The sequence below is a fragment of the Hippopotamus amphibius genome, chromosome 1 (genome assembly GCF_030028045.1).
Source record: "Hippopotamus amphibius kiboko isolate mHipAmp2 chromosome 1, mHipAmp2.hap2, whole genome shotgun sequence".
NCBI lineage: Eukaryota > Metazoa > Chordata > Mammalia > Artiodactyla > Hippopotamidae > Hippopotamus > Hippopotamus amphibius.
The window spans coordinates 195,884,734-195,902,250 of NC_080186.1; the positions used below are offsets into that span (position 1 = coordinate 195,884,734).

The following is a 17,517-nucleotide window of genomic DNA, read 5'->3' on the forward strand; positions in this document are numbered from 1 at the left end:
TATCCTTGGCTCATAGGCCTTAAAAAAAAAAAAGGTTACAAAAGGGTTAGCAGACTGGATATGGCCTATGGGTTAGTTTGCCAATCTCTGATTTAGACTCATGAAAGTAATTCACAGAAAAACAACAGAAATGATAAAATATTGACATTGGAAGTAGGAATAGAAAAGTACAGGGTAGTTATAGTTCACTATTGGTCCTGTTGAACCACGTGATTTAATAACACTTGCATGCATTGCTTTGATTTTAAAAAATAAGTACATAAGAATGAGTGAAGCCACTTGGCAGCATAAGTTAAGCATATTCAGAGTTACAATTTCCTCTCTTCCCTTTTGCCAGTCTGTTGCTCAATTTTCTAAACCATATGGCTTTCCAAACATTCTGGCATTTTCAGTCATGTGAAATTACTTTTGGAAATAAACTAGATTCTTCCAGGTCATATATTTTATATCAAATAGTCAATATGCTGATAACCAGGTCATTGTCAGTTACAGGATACCTTGGCAAGTCTTTAAAAAGGAAATGATATGAATGTAGATCTTAAGGACTTTTGACATTTATCTTAGCTGACACTCTTCTCCACTTCCAAGGTCATCATCATACCTTGAATGACTTCCCAATCTTTCAATGAGTGGCTAATCTAATCTGCCCAGTAACACTATTTTCTCTTTCTGTGTAAAGTGTAAACATTTGACTGCATTGCTATGAACACTTCATTATTTATTTTGGCTTCGACTGCCTTTTAACACGTATACTACCTTCTGAACATGAATCCAAGCTCTTTAATAAGAACATATTTTGTATGCAAAGACAGTGCACTCTTAGGTACCAAATAAATAGGGGAATACAACTCAATTAAAATGAATTCTGTATTTTAGTAAATGTTACTAATTCACATAAGAATAAGTCAAATTAAAAAACTATATATTGTTAAATAGAATTTAAACTTGAAATGCAACTCCTGTAAGAATGTCTTTCCTAAGTGCAAAGACATAGGCAGTGATGGCTACATGTTCATGACAGCTTTATGGCCATAAAAACATCAAATATAACAGAACACATCCATATGCTGTGATTTTTCTCAGGGAAAGCCAGAAACACTTATAAATCTTTAAAATTATTGGGCTGATTCAATGAATAATCTACTTACAATATTAATAAACAATAAGTATAAAATACAATACATAAAAATATACTGAAATTTTAAGTAAAAAGGCTACTTCCACTTTTTAATATGCAGTGTACACTGTTATTTTTAAACAAAAGAGTAAAGGGGGATTTAAAATTCCTGCAATTTTAACAGCTATGGTTCTTTTCCTACAAATTAATGTTTTCATTAAGCTCCTGATGCCCAAACTCGTCCATGTATGTTAATAATTACATACATATAATTATAGATATGCACACTTTTCTACCAGACATAGTAAATGCATAACTGCAATCTGAAGACAAATTTCACTGGCTCTTAGTTAACAAAAAAAAAAAAAAGGGACTTTATCTATAAATGTGTGGAGAGGAAAATATGGAAACCTAGGAAGGCAAAATAGCAATATGGTTTATTATATTGAATTATATTCATTCATCACATGGCAATCACAGTTAAATGATCTTGATCAGATACCTTCTAGGTATTCAAGTTATTATTCAAATAGTTGTCTAAAGTAGATACAGATTCCTCAATGTTCCATTATACTCAGGGTGGTAAGAATGATTTGTTTAAATAACATGTAAAAGCTACAGTAGAAAAATAAAACTAAACTACTAAAGTAAGGTTGATAAAATTTTATGTAAAAATGTATGATGCCACATAAAATAAACACAACAGAATAAAACTCCATTCTGTTTTACTATTCTGTGAAAGGGAGAAAACCAATCAATGTAACCTGCTGTAACTCACTGTACTGATTTGATTTTCTAGTTTTAACTGAACACCTGTAGAGTATTATTAAGTAAGGAATTATATAAGTAATGTTTTTCCTTAATTTCTTCTATTGAACATTCAAAACTTGACTGAAGAATATAGTATTTAGTGTATGTTTTTATATACATACATTTTCCTATGTGATCAAGTATAATGATAAAGTAGAGCAAATCTTAATAAAGATACAACTAAAGATACAGAATTTGTTTGCCTTGACTATTTTTGGCAAAAAAGTCAATTAGTGGCCAAGAATGCTTTTGGAACTGATTTTTTTTTTTTTTTTGCACTGAGACATAACTAAGTAAAAATTGGTGAGCCACAGTTTTAGTTGTCTATGATTTTCATGAAAAAAATCCAACACAACATATAGCATATAGTGAAAATTCTTTTATCTGAAATCGCTCATTTTCATCTCCTATTCCCAAACCTAATCCATCACTTGAAATGTCACATTTTTGAAGAAGCAGACACCAGTAAGAGATGAGTATGTTATGAGTTGAACTGTGTTGCCCCCAAATTCACATGTTGAAATCCTAACCCCTAGTTTCTCATAATGTGATGTTGTTTGAAAACAGGGTCTTCACAGAGTCAATCAAGTTAAAATGAAGTCATTAGAATGAGCCCTACTCCAACATGACCAGTGTCCTTATAAAAAGATAAGATTTGGAGACAGACGTGCATACAGAGAGAACACCAAGTGAACATGAAGACGGCCCATCTAAAAGCCAAGGAGAGAGACCTGGAACAGAACCTTCTCTGTATTTGTCTGCTCAGTTTGTCATAACAAAATACTGCAGTCTTGATGGCTTAAACAACAGAGATTTATTTATTACCATTCTTGAGGCTGGGAAGTCCAAGATAAAGGTGCTTGCAAGACAGGTTTCATTCTGAGGTGTCTTCCCTCGGCTTGTAGGCAGCTGTCATTTCACTGACCTCTTCTTTGGGTATATAGGAAGAGAGAGCGAGCAATCTGGTACCTCTTTCTTTTCTTATAAAGTACCTATTGGATGAGGACCCCTCCCTTATGACCTCATTTAACCTTTATCACCTGCTCACAGGCTTTATCCTCAAATACTGTCACATATGAATTTTTTTTTTGGGGGGGGGCATAAACATTCAGTCCAGAACATTACCTCATAACTCTCAGAAGAAACCAACCCTGCCAATATCTTGATTTTGAATGTCTAGCCTCCAAAACTGTGAGGTGACAAAATTTTGTTACGTTCACCCAGTTTGCGGTGCTTTGTTATAGCAGCCCTGGCAAACTAATACAGGGTGCAGGAGATTTATTAGGGGGAAGGCCTCTGAAGGATAAAAGGGGAGGGGGCAGGAGAAGACGAGGAAATCCTACAGAGGGTGACACAGGTCTGACACTTGTGAGAGTAGAAAGGAAGGACGATCGGGTAGGAAAAGCAGTACCAGTGCAATACAATTCTGAGACAGTTTAGAGCAGACCGATGGTATGTCCTTAAGCAAAGCTTGCCCCTTTGAGAAGGGAGTCCTCTGTCAGTCACGATGACCAGGTTTGGCTACATTCGATCACTGGCTGGAAGCAGGTCTAGGAATCATGGCCCTGGCATGGATGCTGTGATAGATCCAAAGCTGTGGAAGCTAGGGGCTGTCCCCACAGCAGGGTCTCTTAAAGGGAGGTTTGATCAGTGTACCCCCATGGCTGCCACAATCACAAAGTCCAATTGACAGAACTTCCTGAGAATCATTGAAGTTCACGTATAGTGCTCACCACTGCTACTATCTATTGCCTTGATTATTAAAATAGTTTCGTAACTACCTCTACTACTCTGTCTGCTCTGGCCATTCACCCATCTCCCCTCAGTCCTCTAAAATTTTCAGTGGTTTCCTACTGCTTGGCAGTAAGTAATGATTCTGTAATAAGGCCTATAACGTTCAACACAAGATGGCTCGTATGTTTCTCTCTAGCCTCACTTTGCTCTTGACTCTACATTCTACTTCACTTTCTATACTCCAGTGACAAAGCCTCCCCTCATTCCCTCATAACAGCCACGGTTTCTCTGTCATTGGCTACCACAATATTGCTGTGTTACTGCCTATTCATTTTACAAGGCTTCCCTAATCTATCCTACACTACCCAGCTAGGTCACAAACACCTATTATTGGCTTCCATACCATCCATGTACATATCCTTTAAAGCACTTATCAAAGATGTATTTACACACTTATTTTTGTAACTTTTTATATTCTCTATGAGACCATTAATAGGAACAGGAAATAGATCTGTTCTTACCACTGTGCCTCTAGCAGACAAGGACTGGCATAAAGCAGATGCCTAAAAAATATCTGTTAAATTATTTAACTAAAATATTCAGATTCATAATAGATCTTGCATTTTCTCTGTGTAACAAAGATACTATATGCAAATCATCACCTCTGGTATAAGAGAAGCCTGAAATGATATCACCTCCAGAACCATACCACAGCAAAACCTAAGAGAGCTAGCCAATTTTTAAATTATAATTTGGATAATAGCCCTCTGGCTCAGGAGATACACACACACACACACACACACACACACACACACACACACACACACACACACACAGTACTAGAATGATTAAGTATATTAAACATGCATTCACTCCAGGACCTCTAAGATACTCATTTAGGATGTTTTAGGTAGATTAGCCTACCTGTTTTAGTCCAGGTGATTCTCATATGCTACCTAAATTAGAGCCACCAATATTCAACTTGTATCCTGTGCTGTGGAGTTTCATTTTTATCTTTTGGGTATGTAAATTTACCGTATTGTAATATGTAGTTGTCCTGCATTTACATACTAAATAATTGAAGTTTATCCTTTCAAAAGACAAACTATTATTTTTCTCTTAAATTCTCAGCACTCTACATGGAGCCATATACAATGCTAATGCTATTCATGCCTTAATACACAGGATAAAATGAGTTAATTCTACTCTTTTTGATCGCTCAGGATCATTATGATTATTCCACTTTAATGTAAAGCAATGGTGCTGTCATGAGCTATTGACCCCAAGTTGACAGACTACTGTGCTTTTGAATCTCTTTGGCTTCCTTTCACAATTATTCTTGGGTCCTCTCTATTGGCCTATAAGTTACCAAGCTCTGTCACTATCACAACCTCGACCAAATGCAGCACTAAATAGAAGATTCCCCAGCAAGGTATCCTGCCACCATTCATTTCCAACAAAATGTTCACTGCTAATACCTAAAAGTTAAAAAAGAAAAGATCAAATGCATGTTCATCTATGTCTGGGATATTGCTATGTTGCTTTCTCTATGGGATCTATAGATAGATATGGTCTATCTATGTGATAGACCCCTTTTCTCAACCAGCTCCTTGTAATTCAGCACATATGATCAGTTCTTGTGTTTAGATTTGCCTCCCATTTGATGGTATTCTGGTGGATACCCCCAAGTGAAGTAAACCTTAAGTAAACGTCATATAGCTTAGTTATGAAGTGTCCTATATGTAGGTGCACAGCATATAGCTTCCTTGTCATCTCTTCGTCTTTACATAGACATCCTAGTGTTCTCTTTTAGGCCCTAGAATTTGGGATGTGAAGACTGAATTCTCCTGACCTCCACTTCTAACAGTTCAGCATGGGCTTATTTCCCAACCAACTTTAAAGTCTTATTTACAAACCAGCACCTCTAAGATTCATTCCACCTTGCCTTTGACTGGGTCTATGACCAACACTCTAGCAGATTTCTTTTACAACCTCCTTCTTCCCCCTTCCTCCCACCCCATCTCTAGCCTTGTCAGACCTAACCTCTTGCTCACTATAGTTACAGAGGTCAGATACCACAGAATGTGGTATGGGGGAGGTATTAGAAAATACGGTAACACCCCTTCAAATATATTACAATTGCAAATCTAGATACAAAAAAACTTTCACTAAGAACAGTCACTATTTAGTGAGTGTGCACACATGTCAGGCATTGAGCTAAGCAGCTTACAAGCATTACATGATGTAATCCTCACAACAGTCCTATAAGTATCCTCATTCTAAACACAGAAAGTCAGAGCTCAGAAAAAATTAAATTTGGGACAGTAAGTGGTAGAGCTAGGATTGAAATGCAAGCAATTTGATTCCCAAGTCTGGGTTCTTAAACATTAAGCTATATTGTCTTCCTAGTGATTCAAAGTAATTGTAACCAGGGCCCAAAATTAGCTATTAAACAGTCTTCTGATATCTTACATAATGATCTTACATTATACCAGATTGGATATATTGTTTTAAGTGAATTGCATTTTCTGGTTCATCCTTTCATGGTAAAAAGTAATGACTTGGTAGCTACTTGCAGTAACAAGTACATTTATGATCTTCTGGTTAGGCCCTCTCTTAGTTTCACTGTAACAGTATCTGCTTTTTGTCTATCCTAAAGGAAATTCTCTTCTTCTGCCTTAACAGTACCATGATTTTGTTTAGAAAGCAAATGAACCCAGCCCTAAGAGATACATAATAATTGGTGCAACCAATCATGAAAATATAGTTTCCCCTTTGCCAGTCATTGCCTAGGGCTAAGTAGATGAAGCAATTCAGACAAATGAGATAGAAGGGGTTAACTCAAGTAGTGAGGTTTCTAGGAAAGATTTTTCTCCTTGATAAAAAAAGAACATAGGAAGAGAAGACCTCTTTTCAGGCCCCCCTTCCCTCTTTCAGCTTTGAGATACTATTGTGTGGGAACATAATGCTTAAAGCTGAGATAGCCATCCCATGGTGAGACAAGGATGGAAAAAGCCAGAATCCTTGATAATCTCACAAAATCACTGAACTAAGCCTGAGCCTGCTCATATTCATGATAAGAAAAAACAACTACAAAACATGTCCTTATGCTAAAGTCAGGTTTAATTGGATATTCTATTACTCACAGGTAAGGGCACTGATAAGGGCACTGAGCATCCTAGCTTCTCAGAGTTAGATTACTAGTCTTCTATCACCCAGCTGTATGTTTGCTTCTGATTCTCTTCACTTCAAGAGTCTGGATTTAAAGGTGCCCATATGATAACTTGTCCAACTACTTCTTTACATAGTCCACATTCAGCACCATTCTATAAACACTTCCCCACCACTGTGTCATACATGCAAATGGTTTACTGATGTGTCAAAACAAAGATCTCTTCAGCCCTTTTAACAGCTAACAGGGCCCAAGGTAGACAGACCAGGGCAAACAGTCTCAAGCATTTACCCCACATGAATATCAATTTCTAAGTGTGACATGGCATGAAAAAGGTTGGGAAGCACTGCCCTGGCCCCAGTTCCCCGACAAATTAACCTCATTACTTTTATCTCCCAGAATGCCACATGATAAATATTGCTTAAATACAAAAAAATCCTATTATCACATGCAGAAGCACAGACTAAAGAGATAGTTTCAGAAGTACAAAATCATCTGTGTGAAACTTTTGAAAATTGTAAAGCACTACAGAATTTAAGGAATCTCATTCAATTAAAATAAATAAATAAATACCTACATAAATAAATAAGAAGCACTCTCAGAAGCCTAGACTTCATCCTTGTTATAGGAGAAAAGGGAAAAGATCCGTGGAAGAGACCAGAACAGAGTGATAAGAAAAATAATAATCATTATCACTAGTAAAATTCATTGAGCAGTTGTTATGTGCCAGGAACTCTGCTAAGTACTTTGTATAGATTCTTGAAACAATTCTTTCTGGTGAATACTATCATTTTCTCTATTTTACAAAACTTGAGCTGAACTTTAGAGCTGCCATGTAACTCACTCAAGAATACACAGCTCTTGAGATTTAGAACTCAGAGTCTGGCTTCCCACAAGACTATACTGAAAGAGGGTTAGGATAGTAAAATGAAATAGAAGTAAACAGAGGGAAATTACTCAAGAATTAAATGAATGGTAACAAATGCAGCTGAACTATTCAGAATAAAGACCCTTCCGGTAGAATAAAGAACATTTGGTAATGTAGAGGTGATTAGTGACCTTATAGACTGCTGGTCAAATTGCATGACACTTTTTAAGCCATTCATAGGGACTTGGGGTTTTAAACTGCTAGGGTAAAAAATATCTAGCAAGGTGGGATATGAATAGTTCATATTCCTCCTTGATTCCTAAAGCAAAGATGGATCAAGGAAGTGTACATTTATTGTTTTTGGTGACTGTATCCTTTTCCTTTTTGCACCCATATTTCTTTATTGGTTGTATCTCTACCACAATGAACAGTTTGGTGAGAAGATAACTACGACTGCCACCATCTCTGCCAATAGGTGGACTTAATTTACTTCTCCTTCCATGGAATTTGATTCCTAAGCAGAGTGATGGAGGCTGAAAACTACTGCATACCCATACAATGGAATGTTCCTGCAAAGAAAACTGTGTGGTATTTTGGTGTCTTGTCTCCTAAGCTGACTTAGTTCCTGCCTGTTCCCAGAACCTGATTCTTCAGTTTCTCTCTGACTTTCTGAGCTCTCAACATTCTTCCAGTAAATCCCCATTAATTTAACTTAGCCAGGGTTGTTCTATGTGTTTAACTAAAATGGTAACTGATAGAAGCAGTAATCTAATATTCCTTTAATCTTAGAAGGGAGCATGAAAGGAAAAGTATACAAGGGGAGAAAGATAGGGAATGCTATTTCTTTTGAAAAACTGAATAAAATAACTTTTTCCCTACCCGAACATTTATTTTCTCAGTCTAATCAAACCTAGTTCATTTACTAAATGTCTCAGTGCAAACAGCGTACTCAGCCTTGGATAAAAAATGGTAAGTAAGCAGCCTTTGTTCTCAGGTTTTTGAGTCTTCCCCAGACTCACACTGATCCCTGACAAGAACTAAGAACGCTCATTCATTAGGCAACTACTTACTCATTGCCCACCATGTATTGTACATGATGTTCAGCACTGGAGATATAGTAGAGAAAAAGACAGACAATGAGGCTCTTCTCAAAAAGACTATATATTAATTTTAAGAAGCCTACTCTGTTCCTTCTCTATATATTTCAGTTTCTACAGAGAGAATCTAATTGTTCTTTGGAATTATTTCCAGAAAGTTATTTCTAGTTACACATTCATTATAAACTGAATTAGATTAAAGCAAAACAACATGGACGTTTCATGGCATTCAAGTACTTTAAGAGTAAAATATTCTGTGTTTTTGCATATCAGTTAATGAAATGATTTTGGCCCACTCTTCCCCCTTGGCACAAATAAATAATACTGCTGGGTTGTCACAACCATTTTGGAAGTTGGGGGGGTCAAAATGGGTATTCACCAAAATGAATAGTTTTCATCCCATAATCTGGAAGCAAAAAGCATGAGTTCTGAACATTGCCCAGCCACTGTTAGCATCAATCAAGCTTTGGACATCAGGTGGCCAACTAAATTTAGGATTTGGACTGAATGAATGTACTAGATGCTAGTTAAAGAGTCCAGTTTTTCTTAGCCATAGGTTCAGAATTTGGCTGTTAACACACAATATTAGTGAGTCAGCCAATAGAATCACACTGAAAAGACCGTACCCTTCCAAGCTTTACAGAAATGAAGGTAGAAAATCAACGGCAATAAACATTTATATGTGAGATTATGCATAAGGTAGAAGCAAAATGAAAAAAGATCATCCCCCAAAAGCTATCATCGAACCCATTATTTATATGTGTATGAAACATAATACTTAGGGTACTCTGGATCTTTATAGGAAATATATGGAGAGCATTAAATAACAATTATATAGTGGGAAAATAATTACTGCTTGAATTTTCTTCAAACATTTCTTTATGTCAAGAAAAAAGTCTCAGCTTGGTGATAACATGTCTGTAACACCTTATGAATGTTTTCTAACTTCCTCTTTAACAGAAAGTGGGCCTGGATTTGCTGGGTTTTGTGAACCAATAGTATATAGCTCAAATAATATTGTTTCCACCAGTGGTTCTCAAATGTTTTGTTCTTAAAATTCCTTTACATTCTTAAAATTATTCAGGACCCCAAAGAGCTTATAATTCTGTGGATTATATATATCAATACTTAATATATTAAATCTAAGAAAACTTTAAAATATCATTTGCTTTTTAAAATTATAATAAATCCACTACATATCAACATAGCTTTTTGTGAAAAATATATTATCAAAAAGAAAACAAAAAAAGGTGAAAAATGGCATAGATTTAGGTTTTTTCAAATCCCTTTAATGTCTGGCTTAAATGGATAGGACTAGATAGAAAATGAAAAGAGAGAAAATAGAAAACAGCTAGATTTTTATATCTGCTTCTGCCTTCAGTCATTTGCAATGTGTTGTTTGGTTGAAGGATATGAAGAAAATACAGGTTCATGTAGATATGAGCTTGGAAAAGGGAGGTGCATTTTAATAGCCTTTCCATATACTGGTGTTTATGCTTTTTGATAGTACACCAAAACTCAATAAGAGGGAATTTCTTAAAAGTTAGTTGCAATGTAGAATTTGAAACTATATCAATGAACTTCTTGTACCCTATAAACTTATAAACAAAGGTATTATTTTGAAAATAATGCAGATCCCCTGAAAAGGTCTCAGAGAACCCTCTCACCGTCCAGGATTCCCTGGACCACATGTTTAGAACCACTGGCTTACATTGCACTTTTTCAATCAGTTATTTAAACCAAGGGACGTTGATTTTCCATTCACAAAATAATAGATATGTTTAAAAGGAAAGTTTCAGTTTAAATAAATCTATTTAAATAAATATATCAAATAGTGGAGGTTAGGCAGTTATAGGAAAAAATGTGAAATAGTTTGGAAAACCAACCAGTGCAGTCCTACAAACCTACCCTCTACTGTATTTATACAGGAGGAAACTACACAGTACTTCCTCAGCTCTTCTCTTGGCTGGCTCCTCCTAACAGTGAGGTCTTGGCTCTGCATGTCAGCTCTTCAGAGAGGAGGTCCCCAACTAACCTAGTTAAAGAGGCTTTATTATAGATTTTCCAAATCAGTCTTATCACATTGTTGGAGTATTTTAATATCATGGTTTATGCCATAAAACACCTTTACTTCAGTAACAATGGAATGTATCAAGTGGAAGTTACTTACAACAATAACAAATATCACTGATTGAATTATATAATTCCTTTTCTACTTGATAAGGCATTAAGGGGAGTAGAAAAATAAGTGTCAGTCATCTACTTTTATTCATAACCTGGTACAACATAAAGGCCTGGTTTACTTTATCAAAAGGTTGATCATAGATTAGGACACAGACATCATGCTAATGGGAAAAAAATTCAAACAAAGCAAACAATGGATTGAACAATCATAGATGATCATTAGACCCCATGGGACACCAGTTAAAACACTTTACTCTCCTAGGTCAGTTTCATCATATGTAAAGTGAAAGATGTCATTTAAGTGTCCATATCTGTACCAAATTTGAAATTTAAGTAGTCCTATAATCTAACATTCTGTAGTAAGAATAGGCTCAAAAACTATTCATCTGTTAGTTTAAACTTTTGAATGACAATTATTTATAGATGAATTCACTTTAGAAAGGTTTTTTTGTGTGTGTAAGATATCAAATTTATCCATTTACTAATTCAAATTTTTGTAAATTTAAAACATATAGTTTTGTTAGGATATTAAACACATGTACCAATACTAAAACAGGATCATGCTTATGACATTTTTTTTCCTTTGCTGCATAGGTGTCAGTTTTCCATCTTATCGTGCAACTGGTAACACTTTGCATTGAAATATTTAGTGCCATGCAAAATGAATGCTAGATGTTTCTACTATGAGAGAAACATGATAGGACTATGATAAAGACTGAACAATGCAAAATTCTCAGTTTTCTAGGTTAAGAAAAGTGGAACGTAAGAAACTTCATATGGTACAATCGAATTACTAAGGTGGCGGGTTAAAAGTCAACACTAAGAAACTGCTGCTAAGAACTTTTCTTTTACATTTTATAAAATAAAATACCAATAATAAGGTCATTCTGCATTACTATTAATTTACTCAAAGATTGATTTAGAGGTTCGGTACTAATTTACAATTTACAAATGAAAGGGAGCAACTACTTGGTGGTTTAAATACTCCCAAAGGTACCACAGGCTTTTAAGACAATCGTCTTCACAAACTCACTCAGGCAGGCCACCCAGGATACAGGGAGTGGGAAGACGGCAACGCCAGGTCGCCAGATGGCCCATTTCAGGCCTGCGAGGGAGGCTCATTGAGGTTTTGCCTCACCTGACCGTCCTGACGACGAAGTACACCAGCACCGCGCCACTCACCACCATCAACACGGTCAGGGCTCGCTGGGTCATGGGCTTATCGCCGGGGTTGGGGCTCACAGCGAGGACGCCACCCACGGAGCCTTCTTCCCCCGCCTTCCCGCCTGGGCCGCCCGCGGCAAGCCCCGCCCCGGGAGTGCTGCCATTGCCGCCCTCGGCTCCCCGCGGTCCCGCGGCTTCGGCTGGAGCGCGGCCTGGGGACTGGGCAGCTGTGGGGCCGGGTGGCAGAGGTGGCAGGGTCCGCGGCCCCCGGTCCGGAGGCCTGGGATTCGGCACGGCGTCGGCCGCCTGCAGCAGTACCGCCAAGGGCCCTCTCAACTCTGGCAGCAGGAGCAACAGCAGGAGGGCGGAGGCGAGGAGGTGGCGGAGGCAGCAGCTACAGTGCGTCGCCTTCATTTTCCCTGGACCGCCCTCTCACCAGATGGGAGCTGCGGGGCCCGCCGCCCTGGCTCCAGCTGGGACCATGGGCGCGGTGAAGAACGAAAAAAGGGTGACCAAATCCCGGGCTAAGACCCGGCCACAGCAGGTGGCAGAGGCGGCAGCTGCTGCAGCTGTCGGGAGAACCGGAAGTTCGTACATCTCAGCAGCCACTGCTACTACGGACGCTTTCGGTTGCTAACATGCCGGGGCTGGCGCGTTCAGTGACGTCAGGCGCGCAAGGCCGTCTGCGCACGCGCCCTGCCAGAAGGCGAGGAGAAGAGCTGTGTGGTTGGCTCACAAGAAAGTAAACAAGAGTTGTGTAAAGTGTGCAGCAACTCTGCGTGAAGAAACCATGAGAGATAGGAAGCTCGTAGTTTGAATTCGTTGGTGCAAAACTGCAGAAACACAGATAATCATTTATTAAGACCGCCTTGATGTTTCCCTCAACTCAGGTACAAATTTTAGACAGGTTTTTTCCTGCTTCTAGGTCCTTGACTTCCCTTTCCTTAGAGAATTTACGTTAGAAAACTTGCAACTATACATGGATTCTCTGCATTTTTGGAATGTAAATCTTTTTAAAAGTTCTTGCCGGTGTTACAACGCAGGAATGTCTTTCTTAGGGAACTAGGAGCAATCCTTTTGAAATGTCGTCAGCAAAGGAGATAGCACTGCTATTTCCCAGTCTCTTTGGAAGGGTAGGAGTCTAACTTAGGCAGGCACCTTGTTTCAAGTTGTAAAACTACCTCCTGTAATGAAGCTAAGGGAAAATTTTACTTTTCCTTTGGGTAAGGTTAATTAGGAAACAGAATTGGCCTAAGAGGCTCCCTACTCTTAAAATCTCTTAAGCTTTTTGTTACTTTCTGGTGAGTTGAGCTCAGACAGAGTCCTGGCCCCTCTTCTCTGTTGTGATAACCTTGAATATGTCTTCTTTGCCTGTTCAACTTTGACATCAGTAACATGGAACTTTGGTTTGAGCAGATACAAACAAACACCAGACCAGAAATCGAAGTTAGTATTTGTTCTTTAAAAAACTTATTAATTCAACAAATTATTTAGACTTTCTACTCTTTTCCTAGCCCTGTGTCTGAGTAGTGAATAGTAGACAAGTACGATGTGATCCTTGTTCTCATAGCACTTAGGTTCAAATGGAGGTAACACAATAAACAGTTGCATTCATTCTGATTCTAAAGTGTGTATTATGAATGACAAGGACAGAGTCAATAGTAAAAATTGTGTAAAGTACTATTGTAGGTAAGGTGGACAGTATCGTATCTTCTAGCTGCTTGTGGGTAACAGAATAATGGAATGCAGTTGCTCCTGCCATGTAGAATTGCAGGGACTAGGCATGTTAATGCTGGATTCCAGTGTGAGGAAGATCATTGGTGACACACACTCATTTTAGCTTCTAGCTGGGCATTTATTAGTAATGAAGTGTCTCCTTGGGTTTCTTCTCTCCTTTATTCACAACCTTATTCAGAGCCATACATGGAAGAGGGTTAGTATTTAATGGCACTCCCTTCCACACCTCAAAACAGTCCAATATTCAGCACATCAAAAAAAAAAAAGTGCATCATCTTTCTTTCCTTACAATATCTCATTTTACCATTGTGTTCCTCATCTTGATTAATGGCATTATTCTTCACGCAGGTGTTCAGCCATAAAATCTTGGAGTCATGCTTTACCCTTGGCTTTCCACCGGCAGCAATGCTTGCCAATAACTGCAACTTGCTAAATAATTCTGAAATAGCAGAATTAAACTAATGGTTCCAAATGATTAGAGCATATCATGTTTTAGTGTTTCTCCAAATGTGACTCTTACCTACCTGAATCAGAATTAGAAATAGGATTTGTTAAAAATGCAAGTTCTAGGTCACTATTCCAGAAATTATGAAAGCAAGAATTTTGGGGATTGGGGACATTTTTTATTATGTAAAAAGTTTTTATTATTTTACATGATAAAAATATATGCATTTTTATTAAGCTCTCAGGGTAATTTTTATTTGCACTAAAGTTTAAGAATCTCTCCTTTCCCTCACCACCTGTGTCCAAATGTTGTCAAATTTTCTCCATTTCCCTAATGTCTCTGTCGTTAATCAACTCTTTTCTGTTCCCTGCTTCTGACAAGGAATTATTTTTATATTGCTAGGGATCTTAAGCAGGCAAAATACCTGAAAATTATTGTGTTTTTTGCATAATACTGTATTGTTTGTAAAGTGTCATGAAACAATATTTTCAGTTACATCACAGGACCTAGGAGCAAGTTTCCTGGGAGAAAATACTGTATTTTGCTTGTATTGGGTTTGCCAAAAAATTCTATAACATCTTACGGAAAAACCCAGATGAACTTTTTGGCCAACCCAATATAATATAAAATGACAATTTGGGGCACACGTGTATTTAAAAGACAGGTTGTCATACTAAATATAATTGGTGTTTCTGAATTTTTTCTATTAATAATAATGCTACTTGTTCATTTACATGTTTTCATTTGTCTCACAAATAAGTTGTGCCAGTCACTAGAGATTTAAAAACATATAGGGGAGAAGAATTATTAGAACAAGGAATTTATATCAATTTACTTAAATTAATCTGCATACTAGGAAAAGACCACTATTCTAATTTATCAGAGAACACCCCAGCTGACAGAACAACAGTTTTCCATGGGAATATGTAAAATATCACTGGCCTGATAAGTAAAATATAATCCTCTCTCCCTGGTCTGGTATTGAATAATAATTTTGAATATTAATTAAGCATCTATTGTGTACCAGATATCACAACTGCTAAGCAATTAGTCCTTACCAAAAAACAAACAAACAAAAAAACCCAAAAAACTAAGCCATTATTGTTGCTGTTTTACGATTAAGGAAACTGATAAAGGATAACCAAATTGGTGAAAATGAACATGAGTGAAAACAACAGAGCTAGGCAGTGAACCCAGGCAGTCTAGCAGCAGCGGGGAATATTGCCTGCTACATTTTATCTTCTCCTCATTGTAGGCTTCCATAATTTGAATCTAGCTTATTGTCTCAATCAACTATTGCTAGAATAATGCTGTATAACCAGTAACCAAAAAGATATCAGTGGCATACAGCAAACAAACATTTATTTCTCACGTGTTTTTGGTCAAGGTTGGATTGACTAAGTTGACCTCATGGGTAACTGGAAAGGGGATGGGGAATAAGCAAGGGAGAAATGAGAAGACATGTATGTCTTTTTTTTTTTTTTTTAAACAGCGAAAACAACTGGTTACTCAAAGTCCCACCTGATGCCCTTGACACACATCTTGTTGGAGAGACGTATGTCACATGGCTGCTTCCAGCTTCCGGGAATCCTTGTTTAGGTTAGCAAGGAAAAAGAAGACAATTTATATTGATAGGCATTTCATTTTCAATTTGATCTACTAGAGAACAAGGCTCAAATAGTGTTCTCTGGTGTCAAAATTTCCTTGCTTATCCATTAAGGAAGAGAGAAGTTAAGAGGTTGGCTCAACTGTAATGGTCATTCATAATGACATCTAATAGAATGAGTCTCTTATACTTTAAGTGGCAGGATACTGCTACATCAAGTGGGACTGTCTATACCCTGAAGTTCAAAAGGAAAAAGTTCAATAGTCAAGAAAAGAGAATATGAACTGATCACAAAACCAGGACGTGAAGAGAATGTACTAAAAATCTCAAATGTGAAGGAAGAATTGCAATGTCAGAGGACAACTAAAGAGCAACAGTTTAAGGATAAAAAGGAACAGTGTTGTTGGGGTAGGCACTGCATAACCAAGTAGGAATATGAATAAATGTTAGGGTTAAATAGCTAAAAGAAAATGACCATATAAATGGGCTGTGGTGCCTGAGAGGAAAGAAGCAAGGTGAGCCTCACAGTTTCCCTGGATCTCTGCCTGGGGAAAATTTCGCAGCTTTAGTGCATTAACTTGGAGTTCAGTCAGAATGAGTCTCTGTTATCTGAAGAGGTAGAGATCAGTGTTCTGAGCTTTTGAAGTGGCTGGGATCTGTGGACTAAGGCATTAAAGAAGGAGTCTATGAAAGTCATGAAGTTCATGTGGGGGTCCCCACACATCCTTGACTGAGAGCTGGGCAGTACTACCAGAAATAGCCACAAAAAGTTAATGAGACCGACTGTTAAAGAGGTGTGAGCAGAACAGAGATATTAGACATTAAGCAGAGCTGGGGACTTTGGGATTAGGGCCCAGACATACTGAATAGACCTTTTAACACCTCTAACAAAGTGGGAATCAAGCTGAATCACTGCTTTCTGATAAAGGTCACACCCAGAGAAAGGCCCTCTTTATACCCACTTTAACAAAGCTTGAAAGCAAGCCCTAACAAGATTCTTAGAGGGGACAGAGTTTTGAGATTGGATCTCACCAATTTACAGGGACTTGGAAAACAGATAAACAGAAATTATACGCTCTCAAGAATAGAGATATAAAAAGATTCAAGAAAAAATGAACAAAACCCCTTGAGCTTATGGGACAGTATTATACAGTTTAATATGTATGCATTGGAGCGCCAAAAGAAAAATCAGTATAGTGAGGCAATAAAATATATTTGAAAAATGATTGAAAAACTTTGACTTACAGTTCCAAGAAGATCATAGGGCAGTAAGCAAGATAAATACCAAGAAAACTGCATATTGGCATATCAGAGTCACACAGAGAGTCACAAATATCAGAGTCCAAATTAGAACATCTTGAAAGAAGCCAAAGAAAAAAGATGTACAACATACAGAAGAACAATAATACATATGAAGGCAGAGTTCTCATCAGAAACAATGGAGACCAGAAGCGGTAGCATCTTTAAGGTGCTGAAAGAAATAAAAAAGTTATCAATCTTGAAGTCTATATCCAGTAAAATTATCTTCCAAAAGATATGGCAAAATAAAGATATTTTCAGGCAAATGAAAGCTGAGGAAACAT

The 17,517-nt window shown here is 37.4% G+C and overlaps 1 protein-coding gene and 1 long non-coding RNA gene across 6 annotated transcripts in view; one reads left to right on the top strand and one right to left on the bottom strand.

The window, feature by feature from the left end:
* FAM174A (family with sequence similarity 174 member A) overlaps positions 1-12,743 on the bottom strand; it is a 32,758-nt gene extending 20,015 nt beyond the window's left edge. For all 4 annotated transcript variants that reach the window (XM_057738418.1, XM_057738398.1, XM_057738407.1 and 1 more), the window contains exon 1: positions 12,121-12,743. In XM_057738418.1, the coding sequence (XP_057594401.1) occupies positions 12,121-12,560 (440 nt within the window). In that variant the 5' untranslated portion in view covers positions 12,561-12,743. The remainder of the gene's footprint in view (positions 1-12,120) is intronic.
* Positions 12,744-12,897: 154 nt separating this feature from the next.
* LOC130855228 (uncharacterized) overlaps positions 12,898-17,517 on the top strand; it is a 97,762-nt gene continuing 93,142 nt past the window's right edge. For both annotated transcript variants that reach the window (XR_009054259.1, XR_009054258.1), the window contains exon 1: positions 12,898-13,036. This is a non-coding gene — a long non-coding RNA (uncharacterized LOC130855228). The remainder of the gene's footprint in view (positions 13,037-17,517) is intronic.